Here is a 16,592-nt window from a genome sequence, read left to right on the forward strand (position 1 = left end):
TAGACAGACACAACACGTACACACTCAAGAACTACCTGTATTCCATAACTTGTTTGTTTGCATTCAAAAGAGTTTATTATTAACACTTATAGACACAAGCCAAAGCTAGTTTACACATGACATATTGCTTATATTTTGGTATTACCAAATTTGAAAATAAGTTAAACTCTATTTTTTATTTAAATGAACTTTTGATTTCAGAATAGCTTTATATCTACAGGAAAGTTACTGTGTGTGTGTGTGTGTGTGTGTGTGTGTGCGTGTGTTCTATTATTCTTACCCATATTCTATTACTAACAGCTCATATTACTATGATACATTTGTCACAACTAATGGGCCAACACTGGTATATTGCTATTAACTAAAAACACTACAGTTAGGGCACCTAGGTGGCTCAGCGGTTTAGCACCGCCTTCAGCCCAGGGTGTGATCCTGGAGTCCCGGGATTGAGTCCCACATCAGGCTCCCTGCATGGAGCCTGCTTCTCCCTCTGCCCGTGTCTCTGCCTCTCTGTGTGTCTCTCATGAATAAATACATAAAATCTTAAAAAAAACCCACCACATTTAGATTTCACTAGTTCTTTCCTAATATGTTTTCTCTGCTCCAGGATCTTATCCAGGACAATATAATACGAACAATCATCATGTCTGCTTAGCCTCTTCTAGTCTGTTTTTCGCATTTCCCTTGTTTTTTTTGATGACCTTAACAATTCTGAGGAGTACTGGTTAGGTATTTTGTAAAATGTCCTTAATTTGTGTCTAATGTTTATCTCATAGTTAGACGGGGTTTATAGGTTTGGGAGAGGAAGAACTACATGGGTGAAGTGACGTTTTCAACCTATCATATTAAGGATACATCCTATCATCAGCATGACTTATCACTGATGATGCAAACCCTGATCATCTGGCCAACACAGGGTTTGCTAGGTTTCTCCACCGTAAAGTTATGTTTCCCCTTCCCACACTCTACTCTTTGGAAACGAGTCACCAGGTGCAGCCCACAATCAAGGGGTGGGGAATTACATGCCACCTTTTTGAGAGAGGATCATTTATATAAATTGTTTAGAATTCTCTGTAGATTTTTCTTTTCTCCCCTCATTTCTTTATTTATTCAGATGTTTATTTACATCAGTATGGATTCATGGATATTTACGTATTGAGTTATAATCCAATACTACTTTTGTTCCTCAAATTGTTGCGGTTTTAGCCATTGAGAACTCTTTCAGAATGGCTCCCAAGTCTTTGACATGCTCTAATCATTGTGTGTGTGTGTGTTTTTTTTAGCACTTCCTTATTTTTTGGCAATACAAGATGCTCCAGGCTCATCTTAAATATTCTGTCCCTATTCCTAGAGTCTCCTATTTCTCTGAAAAGCTGTGTTTCCTTCCCACATGACTTTAAAATACTCAATAGGAATCATTAGGATGACATATCAAATGAGCCTCACTTGTACTACTTCCCCTAATACTCATTTTTATTCCAGTGTCTTTCATTTCATCTGCTCTTTCATTTTCTTGTACTTCTATGGAATGACTTCTGAACTTATTGATTCTCTTAAATCCAAATATGCTCTTTATAAGCAGGAAAAAATATCAATTAGTTTATCCTGGTATAGTCATATTGAGTACCTACACATAAAAATCCTATTTTAGGGCACCTGTGTGGCTCAGTCAGTTAAGCACCTGCCTTCAGCGAGGGCCGTGATCCCTGCCCTGTGGGGAGCCTTCTCTCCCTCTCCCTGCTGCTCCCCTCTCTTTCTCTCAAATAAATAAATAAAATCATTTTTAAAAATAAAATAGAAATAAAAACCTATTTTATTTTTACAAATTATTTTTCTTTTTTATTACAATATGGTCATTACAGTGAATTTTTAAAATTTTTAAAAATTATATTAATAGGTAGGCTATATTACCTATGAACTTTATTTCAGGAGACATTATATAAGGTAGATACAGAGGGTTTTGGATCCTAAAGAAATGATGTAGGGAAAAAAGAGTAAGGTAGATTACAATGTGTGAACTTTATTTGGATCCTGATTTAAGAAAAAAAACTGTAGAAATGTTTATCACACTTATGAAACTAGAAATTTGAACCACTAGATATTTGGTGTTATAAAGAAATAAATTTGGGTGTGATAATCATGTAATAGGGGGTGGGTATATGTGATGTGTATATTTTTAAGTCCTTACTTTTCATAAATACATACCAGCCTTAATTTTTTTGTGATCTCATTACTGGTGTGTCACTAGGAGAAAAATGTTACTAGATCTGTAGGTATTTTTCTGATGTATTTACTTTCTGTGTGTATTGGTCAAAAATATAAGAATAAAGTGACAAAGCAGCCTCACGTGAAAAAAATCCCAAAATTAGAAACCATTTCCTTTAAACATCAAATTAGACACATCTTAAAATTAATGCAGATGGCGATTCATGGTGTTACCATATTTAAAAGTCTATCTCTACCAGACTGCTTATTAACACAGGATGTTGAGAATTATTTCAAGGAAAGTGATAAAATTCTCAAAAATATCCCCAAACAAAATTAATTTTAATTTATATGGATTTTAAAAGATAATGAGTACTTTGGAAGAGGAAAAGTACTTCATATAATCAAGTGGACAAGAATGCTAAGGCTACTTCAAAATAGCTGGTAATTACCACATTTTTGTTTTTGTTTTTGCCTATTGTCCTGGGTATTATAATAACTTTCATAAATAGTGAGACACTTCAAATCATTCTTTCCACAAGTAAAGAACAATGTAAGTCGTTTTCCCTTATTTTAAAACTTCCAATCTAAAGAAAATTCACTTCAATTGCATTAAAGCAAAACAAAGAGAAATAAATATCATTTTTGTGTTACTCTGAACAAATCCAGCTTTTAAGTAAGTTCCTAAAGACTTGCTAGAATATATATTTTATGTATATAAGCAAAAGCATGTGTATCAATTTAAAATATAATGCAGATAAAATTTTACCTATCATTATCACTTTACACTCAATTGATCAAACATCTGTAGCTCAACTTGACCACTCCATATTTTGCATTGACTTCACAATAGTTTTTGACTGATTATGATTAAATTTTCTTTAACACTTAAATTTGTTTTGTAATTCACTCTACTGTTATACTACATCATATCACAATTTGGTCTATGATAAAGGAGTTGCCAAAACAAAACAATTTTGGGGGAATAATTACCATCTAGTAGGTAAGGGTTTCAAAGCTATAGGCATGCACTGAATAAAGTCTGCTGTTCAAAGAAGCACTAGTGAAAGGCAGGCAGCAACGCTAACTACCACTAAGTAAAGTTGAACAAAGGAATATAACAGAAGCCATTATTTTTAGTAAAATGTAAAGCATTTATGAACATCTATTATCAGGCAACTTGTATTTTTACATTAACAATCCTTTTAGAACAAAACATCTAGCACTGGGTTGGTAGTAGCAGTGGACTCAAGTAAATCTTTTGTTTAGGTCTAGACTCAGCAGAGGTGAGAATCAAACTCCTGAGGTTCACGTCAAAACAGGAAAATGTCACCAAAACAGGAAAATGTCACCAAGACTATAATTATATGTGGCATCTTTGTCACTGGCTAAAGTACTATTCTGAGCGGAAACACCTCAACACACACACACACACACACACACACACACACACACACTAGAGGCCAAAAGGACCCAAGAACCACAGTCCACCTTGCTATGCACTACAGAATTTAGGTCTGGTAGACTGGACATCCACATCTTTGAAAGTATTCCCAGGATTCCTCTCATTTCACATCTACCTCTGGTAGAATGGCAAGGTGGAAATATTACATTTTGGAACCAATTAGTAATCTGTTCAAATTCTGCTTCTTCTACTTATGATTTATTAATTCTTTAAAATATTCATTGAATACCCGCTAAATGAGTATTTGGGTATACAGAATAAGTCATTCAATGTTTCTAAGCAAAAGTTTCTTCATTTGTAAAACAGTGATAATTCCAACATTTCAGGGCTAGGATAGGCATAAGATAATGCAGAGAAAGCACCTAGCACAGTACATGCTATGTACTAAATACTCGATAAATATTGTCTATTCGTAGTTGTGTCTCTGAAGATTGCCAAAGAATGCAATCATTTCCTTAATTTAGAAAAAATGGCATTTACCATGTACATATTATGTACCAGGCATTGTTTTAAGTATACCACAAACCTATGAGGTAGGTAATAGTATCACCCCTATTTTACAAAAATGAATAAATCTGGCAAGTTACTTAAAAATCACACATCTAGGAAGTAATAAGAGTCTGGATATAAGTAACCTGGGCATCTGATTCCAAAGTGCTCTTTAGTATATACCCTATATGGTGCCAATTTTTACAGGGTAGAGAATTTAGTAAATGTTTTAGAAGTCAAGTGTGATATGAAAGTGTTGAATCACTATATTGTACACGAGACTAATATTACACTATACGTTAACTAACTGGAATTTTAAAAACTTAAAAAGTCAAGTCTGAAGATAATTATGTACAAACCTGAATTGCGTCCTTCACCTACTGAAGTGTAAACCCAATTCAACAGGGAAAAAAAAGTTGAGGTCCAACCTAATTCCATCACTAAACAGCTGTATAATCACTGTTGAACTATTTAATTTCTCTGCACTTTACCTGTAAAAGGGTGTCAATAACAGTTTTTTATCTTATTTTAAGCATTACTGCTAATAATAGATGTGAAGTACATGAGACCTTCCTCATTTTGGCAAATTAAGGGAAGAACCAAGCTGTATCATAGAATGTTTACAAAAATATTCCAAAAAACTAAAAAATCATGATTCCAAGTATGCAGAAATTCTAACTTAAAATACAACTCACTTCTAGCTAGCATATTTCCAGTATGGAAATGGCTCCTGGCAGAGTACAGTACTTGAAAACATCATCTCCTCCTGGGTCAAACAATTTCTTTTCAACCTTGTGTTATTAGATCAATCAGCAAACCCTTCCTTCACATATTAGGAATAAACTTCAATAAGAACCTACTGTAATTATCACAAATCCCAAATAAACGAGATCTGAATTAACATGTTTTTACCATAAATATACTTAAAGTATTATATTTAGAGACAGACTAGAAAGAAAAATTATCTACTCCCAAATATTTCATAGAGCGAACTTCTCTCTGTGACAATGGAACATCAAACTGAAAGCCTCAGATTGATAGCTAGAAGGCAAAGGAACAGTCTTTTATTTTTTTTATTTTTTTAAAAGATTTTTATTTATCCATGAGAGACACAGAGAGAGAGAGAGAGAGAGAGAGAGGCAGAGACACAGACAGAGGGAGAAGCAGGCTCCACGCAGGGAGCCCGACGTGGGACTCGATCCCCAGTCTCCAGGATCAGGCCCTAGGCTGAAGGCAGCGCTAAACCGCTGAGCCACCCGGGATGCCCAGGAACAGTCTTTTAGATTAGAAAACCTCTGCTACTGATTTAATGCAATAATGATGTCAACAGAGACTGCCACCAGACTCACCATGGCACTACTATGGAGGGAAATCAGGAAGAAGCAGCTAAGCCCTTCCATGCACATTGGTTCTTTATCACATTGAACTCAAAATCCTGTAGGTTCTGGCAAGTGGTTAGAAAAACCAGCAACGAGACTACGTCTATTTTAAGCTCCATTAACAAAAAAAACCTCTATAACCTTTCTCTTTTATATATTTTTAACAGCTCAGTGGTTTGTTTTGAAAGCTTATAAATGAATTACATGAAATTAAAATATGAATTTTCTGCTCGGCCAGGAAAAAAAAAATCACAAATCCCCAGGAGTGTCAAACATTTTGAAAATATGGATGGTTGGGGACAAAAAGATATGAAATAAACTCCCATGTATATATATGTGAAACATACCAAAATTATTTTTTAAAGATTATGTATTTATTTATTAATAAGACACACACACAGAGGCAGAGACACAGGCAGAGGAAGAAGTAGACTCCATGCAGGGAGCCCGATGTGGGACTCGATCCCGGGACCCCAGGATCATGCCCTGAGCCAAAGGCAGACACTCAACTGCTGAGCCACCCAGGCATCCCAACATAGCAAAATTATAATAAGAATTCAGCTAATGTTGAAATTAATCATTTAGCATACTTACTTAAGGCCAATATTTTATTGGTTAGTCACATTGTAAGTCTAACAGTTTGCTAGAAAATAGATTCCTTTATGATCTTTCGTAAGCAAGTTGAAAAAAGTAAAATCCAGGATCAAAGCCAGCCCTCCATTGATTTGTTGTAGATATTATTTAAGAAAAACATGTTGCAAGCCCATTTTAAAAATAGCAGATGTAGCTAAAACAAAATAAAAAATCCAAACAAACAAACAAAAGGGATATTGGGCAAAATTAAAGAGCAACTAACAATGTGGTGTCTTCTTATTATTACCTTATCACAATGCTTTCCAATCTACTTAATCAGACTAATTTACATGAACATTAATGTCAAGTAAATATAAAAGAGATAAGTGTGTTGGGATGCCTGGGTGGCTCAGCTGGTTAAGTGCCTGACTCTTGATATCAGCTCACGTCATGAGCTCAGGGTCTTGAGATGAGCCCTGTGTTGGGGTCTGTACTCGGTGAGGAGCCTGCTTAAGATTCTCTCTCCCTCTTCTCCTTCTCTCTCTCTCTCTCTCTCCCCTCTCTAAAAAAAGAGAGAGATAAGTGTGTAATACTTAATACTAATTATGTAATTTTTAAAACATTTTTATTGAAGTATAAATGACATCTTTTAATAGTTTCAGGTGTACAACATAATGATTCAATGATTCTATACATTATACAATGATCACCACTATAATTGTAGTCACTATCCATCACCATAAAATATTATTACAATATTATTGACTTCATAGCTTATGCTGTACTTTTCATCTCCATGGTTTGTTCTCTGTATTTCTGAGTCTGTGTATTTTTGTTTGCTTTTTTGTTTTCCAGATTCCACATGTAAGTGAAATCATATATTTGTCTTTCTCTGACTTATTTCACTTAACACAGTATTTTCTAGGTCCATTCATGTTATCATAAATGGTAAAATCTCATTCTTTTTTATAGCTGAGTAATACTCCTGTGTGTGTGTCTGTGTGTATCATATCTTCTTTATGCATTTATCTGTTGATGAACACATAGATTACTTCCATATCTTGGCTATTGTAAATAATGCTGCAATAAACATAGTGGCACATAACTTTTCAAATAAGTATTTTTGTTTTCTTTGGATACTCAGTAATGGATATAATGGCGTTTTCATCTTGGCAAATTATAATACATTAATGCCATTGTGAATTTTGGTTTATTTAAGAAATCTTGGCTTTTATTTTATTTTTTTTTCAATCTTGGTTTTTAAAACACTTTTACTTTGTGAATACTTTGTGATAAAGTATTCAACAGATGAACACAGAAAACTAAAATAGCAGGTACTGTGCTTAGTAAAATTTAAGATTCAATAAATCTATGCAAATACCCATAACCCTTTCATTCCTGAAATTCCAAGAGTAAGATTAAGTTAATGAAAATTTTTATTAGAATGATTGTGATTTAAATTGAAATCAAATAAGAAATTAAATACATCTTTAAAGTCTAAAAACTTCTATCATATCGAGTAGTTATTTGTAATCAGGGCACAATTACAACACATTGTTTTATAGTACTAGCTTGAAAGGTTAAGACTGAAGGTCTTAGGTTAAGGTCTGAGGTTAAGACTGTTTTATTAAAAGTTAACATCTGCAGAAAGCTAAATTAAAGTCTTAAAAATTTTGCTTATTTTGATTTATACTGTAACCATTATAAATTTGTGAGGAGGGACTTGCTTTATTAGAAAAATCTCCTATTACTTGCTACTTGATTTTCCAGTAGCATGTAATTAACAAAGAAATCCATATGAGGCACATATATTCAATAAGTTACACTTTACAATAAGTCCCTATGTAGGTTCTTAATAAGTACCCTTCAAAAATAAGCTCAAATTTATATTTACTTTAAAAAATTAAAATTCATTTTTCAAAATCAGAAGGGATGGAAAATTATATAAGAAATGCTGATTTAAGAGACATTTTTAGATATCTTAGTTTTATTCCTATTAATAAAATATAAATTCAACATTAATTATAATAAAGATAATGGTTCTTTTCTTAATTTTTTATTTATTTATGATAGTCACACAGAGAGAGAGAGAGAGAGAGAGAGAGGCAGAGACACAGGCAGAGGGAGAAGCAGGCTCCATGCACCGGGAGCCCGACGTGGGATTCGATCCCAGGTCTCCAGGATCGCGCCCTGGGCCAAAGGCAGGCGCCAAACTGCTGCGCCACCCAGGGATCCCAAGATAATGGTTCTTATTAAATAAAAACGCTATTTTTCCATTTTATCATCCAAATTAACTAAGGGTATTTTCTACTCTCAACAGAAAAATACATTTTAACTTCTTACATGAGTTTTTTTTTTCTTTTATAAGAGGAGAAACCTAAGGCATTTTATCAGTTTCACTCTACTATCAATTCCAAAACAGAGTTCTTTTAAAAACACTGGAATGAAGAAACAATTAGAAAATTTGTATGAAAAAATAAATTCTTCAAGGGTATGTTTTAATTTTTAAGTAATGTTTGCCTATTGTGTTGGCCTATTAAGTGACATCAGCAAATAGTATTTATAGCTTAAACACAGAAGTATTGTAGATTCATTGAAAATATTAACATTTCTTAACGAAAGGAATCTAAACCATGATTTAGGTCACTGAATTGACTAGAGCAACAGAACTATGAATTAAAGCAACCCCACTTCTACTGTATTCTGGCACACAATATACAACTTGGCATTGAATTATCCACTAGAGCATTATAAGAGACTTTACATGCTTTGTCATTTAGGAAAGCAGATTTGCTGACAGACCAGTAATTTGTGAATATTTATGTATCCCTTCCTTCAACAAATATTTTCTGAATGCCTACTCTTCATCAGATACTTTCTTATGCATTGCTAATGCAAATAAGATGAGGTCCCTGCCCTCAACAAATAACCATAGAAATTAATGTAAAAATAAAATTGGCATATGGGACAAAGATGTAAATGGTACCAAGAGAGCACATAACCGAGGATTTGATGTGACTTGGGGAATGGAAAAGGCTATTCTGAGGCATAGAAGGGAAGGCTTGAGATTGGATGGATGAGTAGGACTTAATTGGGTGAAGAAAAGAGGCAAGAAAACCTGTATTAAGTGCAAAGGCCCAGTAGTAGGCAAACAAGATCGAAAGGTCAGTGTAACTAGTGCTAGGAACAAGGCTTACTTCAAAGGCAAAAGCCAAACCTTCAATGGTCTTATGTGCCATATTAAGGACTTTGATTCTTATCCTAAAAACAATGAAAAGCCACTGAACTTTTTAAGCTGATGGAAGTGAGAAGTGAGAGGATAGGATCAGATGAGAAACATTCCCAAGAAGTTTATCCTGACTATAGGATTATGGATCAAGAAAACAAATCAACGAACAAAAACGTAATATGCTATAATTATCATGACCTTGACTGAAAAGATAATATTTTGTTCCTTGTAATAGGAGAAAAGGAGGAAATACACTAACTTTACCTCTTCTAAACCCAAACCAGCACTTCTCAAATTTTTCCACTGATATATGTATCCATAATTGCTGAATGAAGTTTACTCATAACCCTGGAAGGTCTGGGAAATGCAGCTTGAAACAGCTTGCTGGAAGCCTAACATTCCTGTTAAACCTCTAGTCTCATCTTTAAAATCATGCCAATTTTGCTTTCTACACCATGAATTTAATATCTATATTTAATACAAAAACAATGTTTTACAATGCTTAGCAAAAATCAACTCTTTGTCTTCTTTTGATCATTTAGCTCCCACAACCACAGAAATGTTCCATTTTGGGGAACACAAGCCTATGCTATGCATGAAAACTGTGAATTCACTCACTGAATGTTATTCAACACAATGATCCTGTAGTGAAGACTACATTTGCTTTTCTTTAGCCAGACACTAAACTATGACAAAATCTTAAAAGATAAAAAGCTTAAGCTACATTTTTTCAAGTTATTTACTCTCCCTTCCTTCTCTTAAATTAGTACAGATGATCCATCCTTCTAGTACTCTTTAAAGAAACTAATCCTTCATTTTTCACAATAAACCTTATGTGTTGAGGTGCTGTAGGGAAGTCACATAGAAAGCTAAAAGTCATTAAGAACAAATTTAAGTCCTAATCTGAGATCATTCTGCTATACATAAAAATGATACTTTATCATTGCTTTAAGAACAATATCAATATTTAAAAGCCTATCTTCATTCTTCATATAACAATTTGGATGTGTAAAATTCTAAATATCCAACGACACAATGTTAATGATGTAATTAATCTTCAAAATAACTCACTTTAACATTATTTCCAAATTATTCCTGAGAAACAGATTTGAAACAGCTGTACTAATTCAATACACATTCTTTGTGGGCTTATTTTTGGCAACCAAAGTTTTATAATGTGGTATTTATTTAAACTCAGGACATGATGAGAGTTTTATTGTCTTTGTGAAATGCAGATTTGTTCTTGTACTTTTGTGCCACCTACTCATGGCTCCTCCCTTGCTTTCCCTCTGCTGCCCACCTCTCTCCTTCAACCAGACAAACCTAGACACAACCGTTCTGGTTAATCACCCCATCTCAACTCCAAAGTCTCTTGTGGTGCCTTTAAACTACATCCATCTAGAATATGCCTTAGTTAAACAAATTGTATAAAAAGTTGCTAAAACCCCACCTTTTTCATGGATTCCTTCCTGACTTATTAAAGGCATCATCTTGTATTTCCACTGGTGCTTGTATACATACTACAAACATTTTTAAAATTTAGCAAATGTTCTATTTGGCAGCTGTCTCTGTTTTGGCTTAGGTGTGTCAATGTCACTGCCATCCCTTACAGAGGCTAATTTCCCCAAAGCAGAGAATAATTTATTTAAAACAATCCATTAAAACCCCTTCTATATAGAAGTATTGAGTAAATAATCTCTAAGCACCAAAATATATCTACATAAACATATTATTTTTTCCTAATCTGCACTATATCATGAGTGTTACCTTAAGGAGCAAATGTTAATAGCAGTATAAATAAAATGATATTTCTTGTGAACTAAACTCTACATACAGAAAAGGCAAATTTTTTCTTTGTGTGAAGTATTCAGTTTCAAAAAATGTCAAATCCAGAGTAGGTCATTGTTGGTGACTATCTAGTCATACTATGACTGAGGAAAAAAAAACCCAATTTTTCAAAATTATAGGACCAGTTTGATCATATAAGTTTAATATATTTTTTCTTACAATGCATATTTTTCAAGTTCCTGACAGAAAATTATTCCTCTCCCCCCCACCTCAAGACAGATTAACTGAAAAACTTGACTTTTTCCTTCATCTTAATAAAATAAATTTCAACCTCAGCTCTAGGTCCTATGGTGGTGGGGGACTACTTGAGAACAATGTGCCTGTCAGTCAAAATATCTTACCAGATACATTCTCCTTTGTAGCATTTAATTTTTGTAATAAATAGACCTTATTTCATCACTGCATTTTACTCTTTTGCATAGCTGTATGCAAAGTGATGGTTTTATCTTTGTTTTTTACACCTAAAATAATGTATTTCATTTTCTATCATCAAGATGGCTGAGTCATCAAGACAGAATGTAGAAGTCAGTCAGTGGATGGTTTTCAAAGAATATGGTTTGTAGCAAACAGAAAAGGGAAGAACAGTTAATTGTGGCATGGTTTGAGAAAAGGATATCTTAAAAATTTAGATTTTAGGTATCATCCTATAAGAGTAGAAAGAGCTAAGTCACAGAGACCATAAGAGAGGACCAGCAGAGCAGCGTCTGTTGGTTGACTCTGAAAACAATAATTCATTTTATTTTATCAAGAAAGGGATTCAAGATCACTAGAAAAAATGTCATAAAGGGAGTTGCTCACAGAAAATAACTTTATCTTAGTCATATAGATATTTGAAGGAGTTTCAAAGTTGGAAAAAGTGTGAGAATAAAACTAGAATTATTGGGTGTGACATGGACAAGAAAAATTAATAATGAAGCTAATAATAGGGGCCTGAAGTGTTCAGACACTTTTGCTGTATTTCAGTGGACAAAAAGTAAATGCAAACAACTGCAGGTTACAGAGTATTGTATAGGCCCTTCAAGTGAATAGATAAGAGCTGAGATATGATGTGTTTTAAAGTAATACACTGAGCAAAAATTAGAAACTGTTATTGGCCTACTTTTCTACCTACAGCTTTTCTAATAAAGGCTTTGCTTTTACTCTTAAAAGGCTTACATTTTATAATTTTGTCAAAACTACAAGAGGATTGCATGTAATTTCCTACTGAAAAAAGGGTTGTTTCAAATGTTAAATGAGGAGTCTTTGATTTTTTCAAAAAATATTTTTATAAAATTAATTTTGAAGTTCTATATTTCCAAATAGCCTGATGTACTATAAGATATCTGGAATGTAACTGTTTATTTTACCGACTCATGGGAAGTTCATATATTTACTGGAACTAACATTGACACTGTGTCACAGCAGTATTTTATTGTTAGACGAAAACTCAGTGGGTATTGGATTTTACAAATAGTGGAGTCGGGGGTGAGCAAAAAATTGCAAGTGTTTCCTTATATCTTTAGTAATAATTAATATATAAATTTAATACTTGACTCTCTCAAATATATTTTAATATAAAAGATCAAAATGAACTGCAATGCACAAATGGTCCTTCGTAAATAATTTTGAATACATGATACCGAAGCTTAATCTCATCAGCTCATTTTTTCCCTTCATCTCCTTCTCTGCTGAGTTTCTATACCACTTACATAAATTGTCTGGAAGTATAAACATATAGCCATGCCATTTTTATATGCTTAATGTCTCCTTTTCTGTTTAGTGAGGAGAAAAACACCCTAGAAAGAGCATAACACATGTACCTTACTAAATAGAGTCATAACTATTTATGATTGTGACTAGCTGAAAGCATATGCTATATGCTTTAAATGTTAAAGATGATGAAACTGTCACATTAGGAGCATGCTTTGAAGAACTCCCACAATGTTGCAGTTGTTCAAGTCTTGTTCATTCTGTGTTACTGCCTTTGTAACGCTATACATTATACAACACCAAAGTTTGGCTATTCCAAAGCTACAGCCTAAATTAGTTGACTTTTGAAAATAACTGCATCTGAAGAAAGGATGAAAAGGTTTTTTTCATGTGTTTAGTTATAAAGTTCATTTGGGGAAAGGGGTAGGGAGGATAAATTAATTAAGGTAGCAGTGTAATTACAAGTTGAGGAAATGTTCATTTCAACCAATATTCTTTAAAATCTTATTTTCTGTTATCTTAAATTTATATGAAGATCATAAAAATTTCAGCAGTAAGCAGTTTGAGACTTAAAATATACAGATAATGATATCAGTTTTTCTCTTCCAGTCTAATGTGTACAAAAATGCGTAGATTCTATCTTGGCTACTTGCTTGATTTTTTTTCAAATAGCTCTAAAATTCATCACCAACAGGTATGAAAATAAGTTACTCAACTTACACATAACAATCATTTAAAATCACAGCTAACAACGTTAGCCCAACTTCAAAGATGTTGCATTTTAGGTTGGAGAAATTTTTAAAGGGCTGGAGAGATTTTTAAAGGACTACTGTACTGGAAATTTAATAACGTGTGTCAGAATATGTGCATCATATGTTCTACTTGCTTCATTGGACCTAAACTGTTGGGAAAGAAGAAACTGCAAGATTATACTGGGAGGGTGGAGGTGAAGAAGATGGAGTATGCATCACTCACTCAAGCATCATGGGAATTTGTGAGAGGTAGTCTCTGAAGGTAATCAGACTTCCGTGGAGCCAAGATAGCTTTCTGTTTAGTATTTCAGTAACAGACTCAAAACAAAGTAACCTTTTAAGCAAATTCAAAGAAAGGGTTTTAATGAAGCATTCTTGCTTCTTGCTTACAGCCTGGCTCTTTCTTCCATGACTGAGAAGACAGATGTTTGTCTCTGACAATCCAAAGGGGTTGGGGGTTGGTGGGAATCTAGGAAAGCGTAATTTCAATAGCAAATACGAAGAGAAGAAACAGAAAAGATGAGCCAGTGCAGGACTTTATCTTAGTCATGGCACCCATGGCACCTTAGCACAATGCACCGCACACAGGGGGGCAGTTGATAATTAATTCTACTTAATTCAATACACTCTCATGTGTACTGTTCTTTGCAGTTACGAAGCACTTTTCACATACTGGAAACGAAAAAACACCTAATTAAATGAAAAATAAAGGGGGCAAGTAAGGGAATAAAAGGAAAGCAAATGCATGAAGAAAAATCCATAAGAATAAGCAAGAGGCCGAAAAGGTCCAGACAAGGAGGAAATAAAATGAGTTTCTCTCAGTCAGTCTTAATCATTTCCAATCACCCAACCTTTCGTTCTTAAGTACGTGGAGCTTAGAAAGTCAGTCTGCTGAGCAAGCCCCCAGAAGGGCTCCCTCGGCTTCACAACGCGCATTTTCGCAAATGATAAGCCTCTGGCCCCTGACTAATCTACCTAGAGTGTGTGCCTAGGAAGAACCAGAAGCAAAGCTCTAACATCTCCCAAGTGTGGCCAGGAATTCTTTATTTCATCCCATCCATCCCTGTAGGCATTCCCCAAATCTTAGGAATCTTGGTGGTTTGGGGGGGGAGGCAGCGGTCCTGGGCGGGGGTTGGCGGGGGGTCTTCTACAAGCCCCTTAACTCAGACAACAGAGGGAGATAGTGAGGCAGGAAAGCCCAGGGACTAAAGAAAAAGCCCACGTTTGCGACTAGGAGGGCGAGTGTCTACAACTGTGGTTGTTAGAAATTGCCAGGGAAAAAAAGGGGCGAGCCTTCAAGATGGAAGAAATGAGGGGGCACTTGAATGCGCATCACCTTACCCCTGGCGTTGAGCACCTAATAAAAAGCCTTGAGGTCCAAAATGTCAATTGGCGTGAAGAGGAGGAGGCAAAGGACTTGGGGGTCGGGAGGGGAGGGGGGCGGGCATTTGCGCAGGAGGGAGCCCACAGATACCAGCGCGGATGCTGTCCCAGGGGAAGGATGTTTTCCTTTCCCCCAAAGTAGCGCATCCGCCGAGCATCCTCAGCCCAAACTGGGGGAGTTCCCCGGGTCCAAACCCGGGCAGCCACGTCCTGACCCCATTATATGGGCTTAAAAGTTGTAGGGAGAGTTGCCGCCGCAAAAGGCACCTGGCAGGAGCGGCCACCGAGGGGGCGTTAGGTTTTCCAGGAACAAAGGGGCCCGGGAAGGAACGAGCAAAGGAGCAGGTCCCGGGGGGCTCCTCCCCGAGCAGAGAGACAAGGGTCGCCACGTCCTCCCGGCCTAGGGGCGCCGTGAGGAGCGAGGAGGAGGCGAGACGTACCGGGATTCCGCGGCCCGCCTTCTAACCGTACCCGGTAGCGCCGGCAACCCCAGCGCTCTCCGCGCCCCTCTCTAGCGGGGGAGCGACCACCGAAGACAATAGGAGGTCGGGATCCCGAGCCCCCGCCGGCCCCGGAGGACCTCCGCCCCCCCGTCCCCCCAGCGCACCACCAGCAGGCAGCAGAAGCCCCGATGGCGGGCTCGGCCGCGGTAGGCGCCCTTCCCTGTCGCGCGCCGGGACCCCGCGCCCAGGACCGCCTCGCCTCGCCCTCCGCACAGCGGGCATTACCTTTCATCCAGTCCACTACTTGACTCGGAGACCATTTGCTCACCGGTTCCATGATCAGAGCCATGGGCGCGGGGTCGCTGCCGCGCGGGGCACAGAGATGAGACACAAAACGAACTCGGCAGCCCGAGTCGCCCTCAGGTGGGGTCCCTCGCCGGCCGCTGCCTCGTTGGGCGGGTGGCGAGAAGACGGCTTTTGTGTGTCGGGTCTCGCGGCTGCAGTGTCTGTTAGCAAACGGCGGACAGCGGCGGCGGGAGCGGCGACGGCGAGAGAACCGCTCCGGGGTCGCGGCTCGGTGCGGACTCTCTGCTCGGTCCCCGCAGTGGCGGGTGCTGCTGTTGCTCCGCCGCTCGGCTCGGCTCTCCGTCCCTCCAGGGCTTCAGTTCATGGCTTGCACTGCCGAGGGTCGAGGCGCTGAGAAAAGGAGCCGCCGCCGCACGCCCGCAACCAACTTGCCCGCTCGCCTCGCGCGCGGGAGTGAAGCCCCGGGCACCACAAGCTGCCCGGCGGAAATGACGAGGGGCCTCCTGCCACCCAAAATATCTCTCCGCAGCCCTCGGGTGCGGGGCGCGCGCGCCACAAGCCCCCCGCCTGCTCGCTGCCGCGCGGTCCCGCCCCCGGGGCCGACGGCAGGCGCGCGAGGCGCGTGCGCGCTCCGGCACGAGGCCCGAGCCCGGGGTCTGCCTGTCAGTCAGGCAGGTGCGAGCCGCTGGCAGCTTCGCGTTCCCGCCGGGCGAGCCGCCCCGGGACAGAGGCGCGCTAGGAGCGCTTGCGCAGCGGCGTCGGCGCAAGGTCCGGCCCCGGGGCAGTCAGTCAGTTGCGGGCGGCTCGGAGGGGGCCTCTCAGCGGACGTGG

The 16,592-nt window shown here is 37.9% G+C and overlaps 1 protein-coding gene across 5 annotated transcripts in view; it reads right to left on the reverse strand.

Moving 5' to 3' along the window:
• CNKSR2 (connector enhancer of kinase suppressor of Ras 2) overlaps positions 1-16,335 on the reverse strand; it is a 277,033-nt gene extending 260,698 nt beyond the window's left edge. For 2 of the 5 annotated variants that reach the window (XM_072818026.1, XM_072818030.1), the window contains exon 1: positions 15,741-16,334. In XM_072818026.1, the coding sequence (XP_072674127.1) occupies positions 15,741-15,804 (64 nt within the window). In that variant the 5' untranslated portion in view covers positions 15,805-16,334. Of the gene's footprint in view, positions 1-15,740 lie in introns of all 5 variants that reach the window. The other 3 variants (XM_072818027.1, XM_072818029.1, XM_072818028.1) reach the window with 3 other exon arrangements.
• Positions 16,336-16,592: the final 257 nt, after the last annotated feature.

This window comes from Canis lupus, chromosome X (assembly GCF_048164855.1).
Source record: "Canis lupus baileyi chromosome X, mCanLup2.hap1, whole genome shotgun sequence".
Classification (NCBI taxonomy): Eukaryota; Metazoa; Chordata; class Mammalia; order Carnivora; family Canidae; genus Canis; species Canis lupus.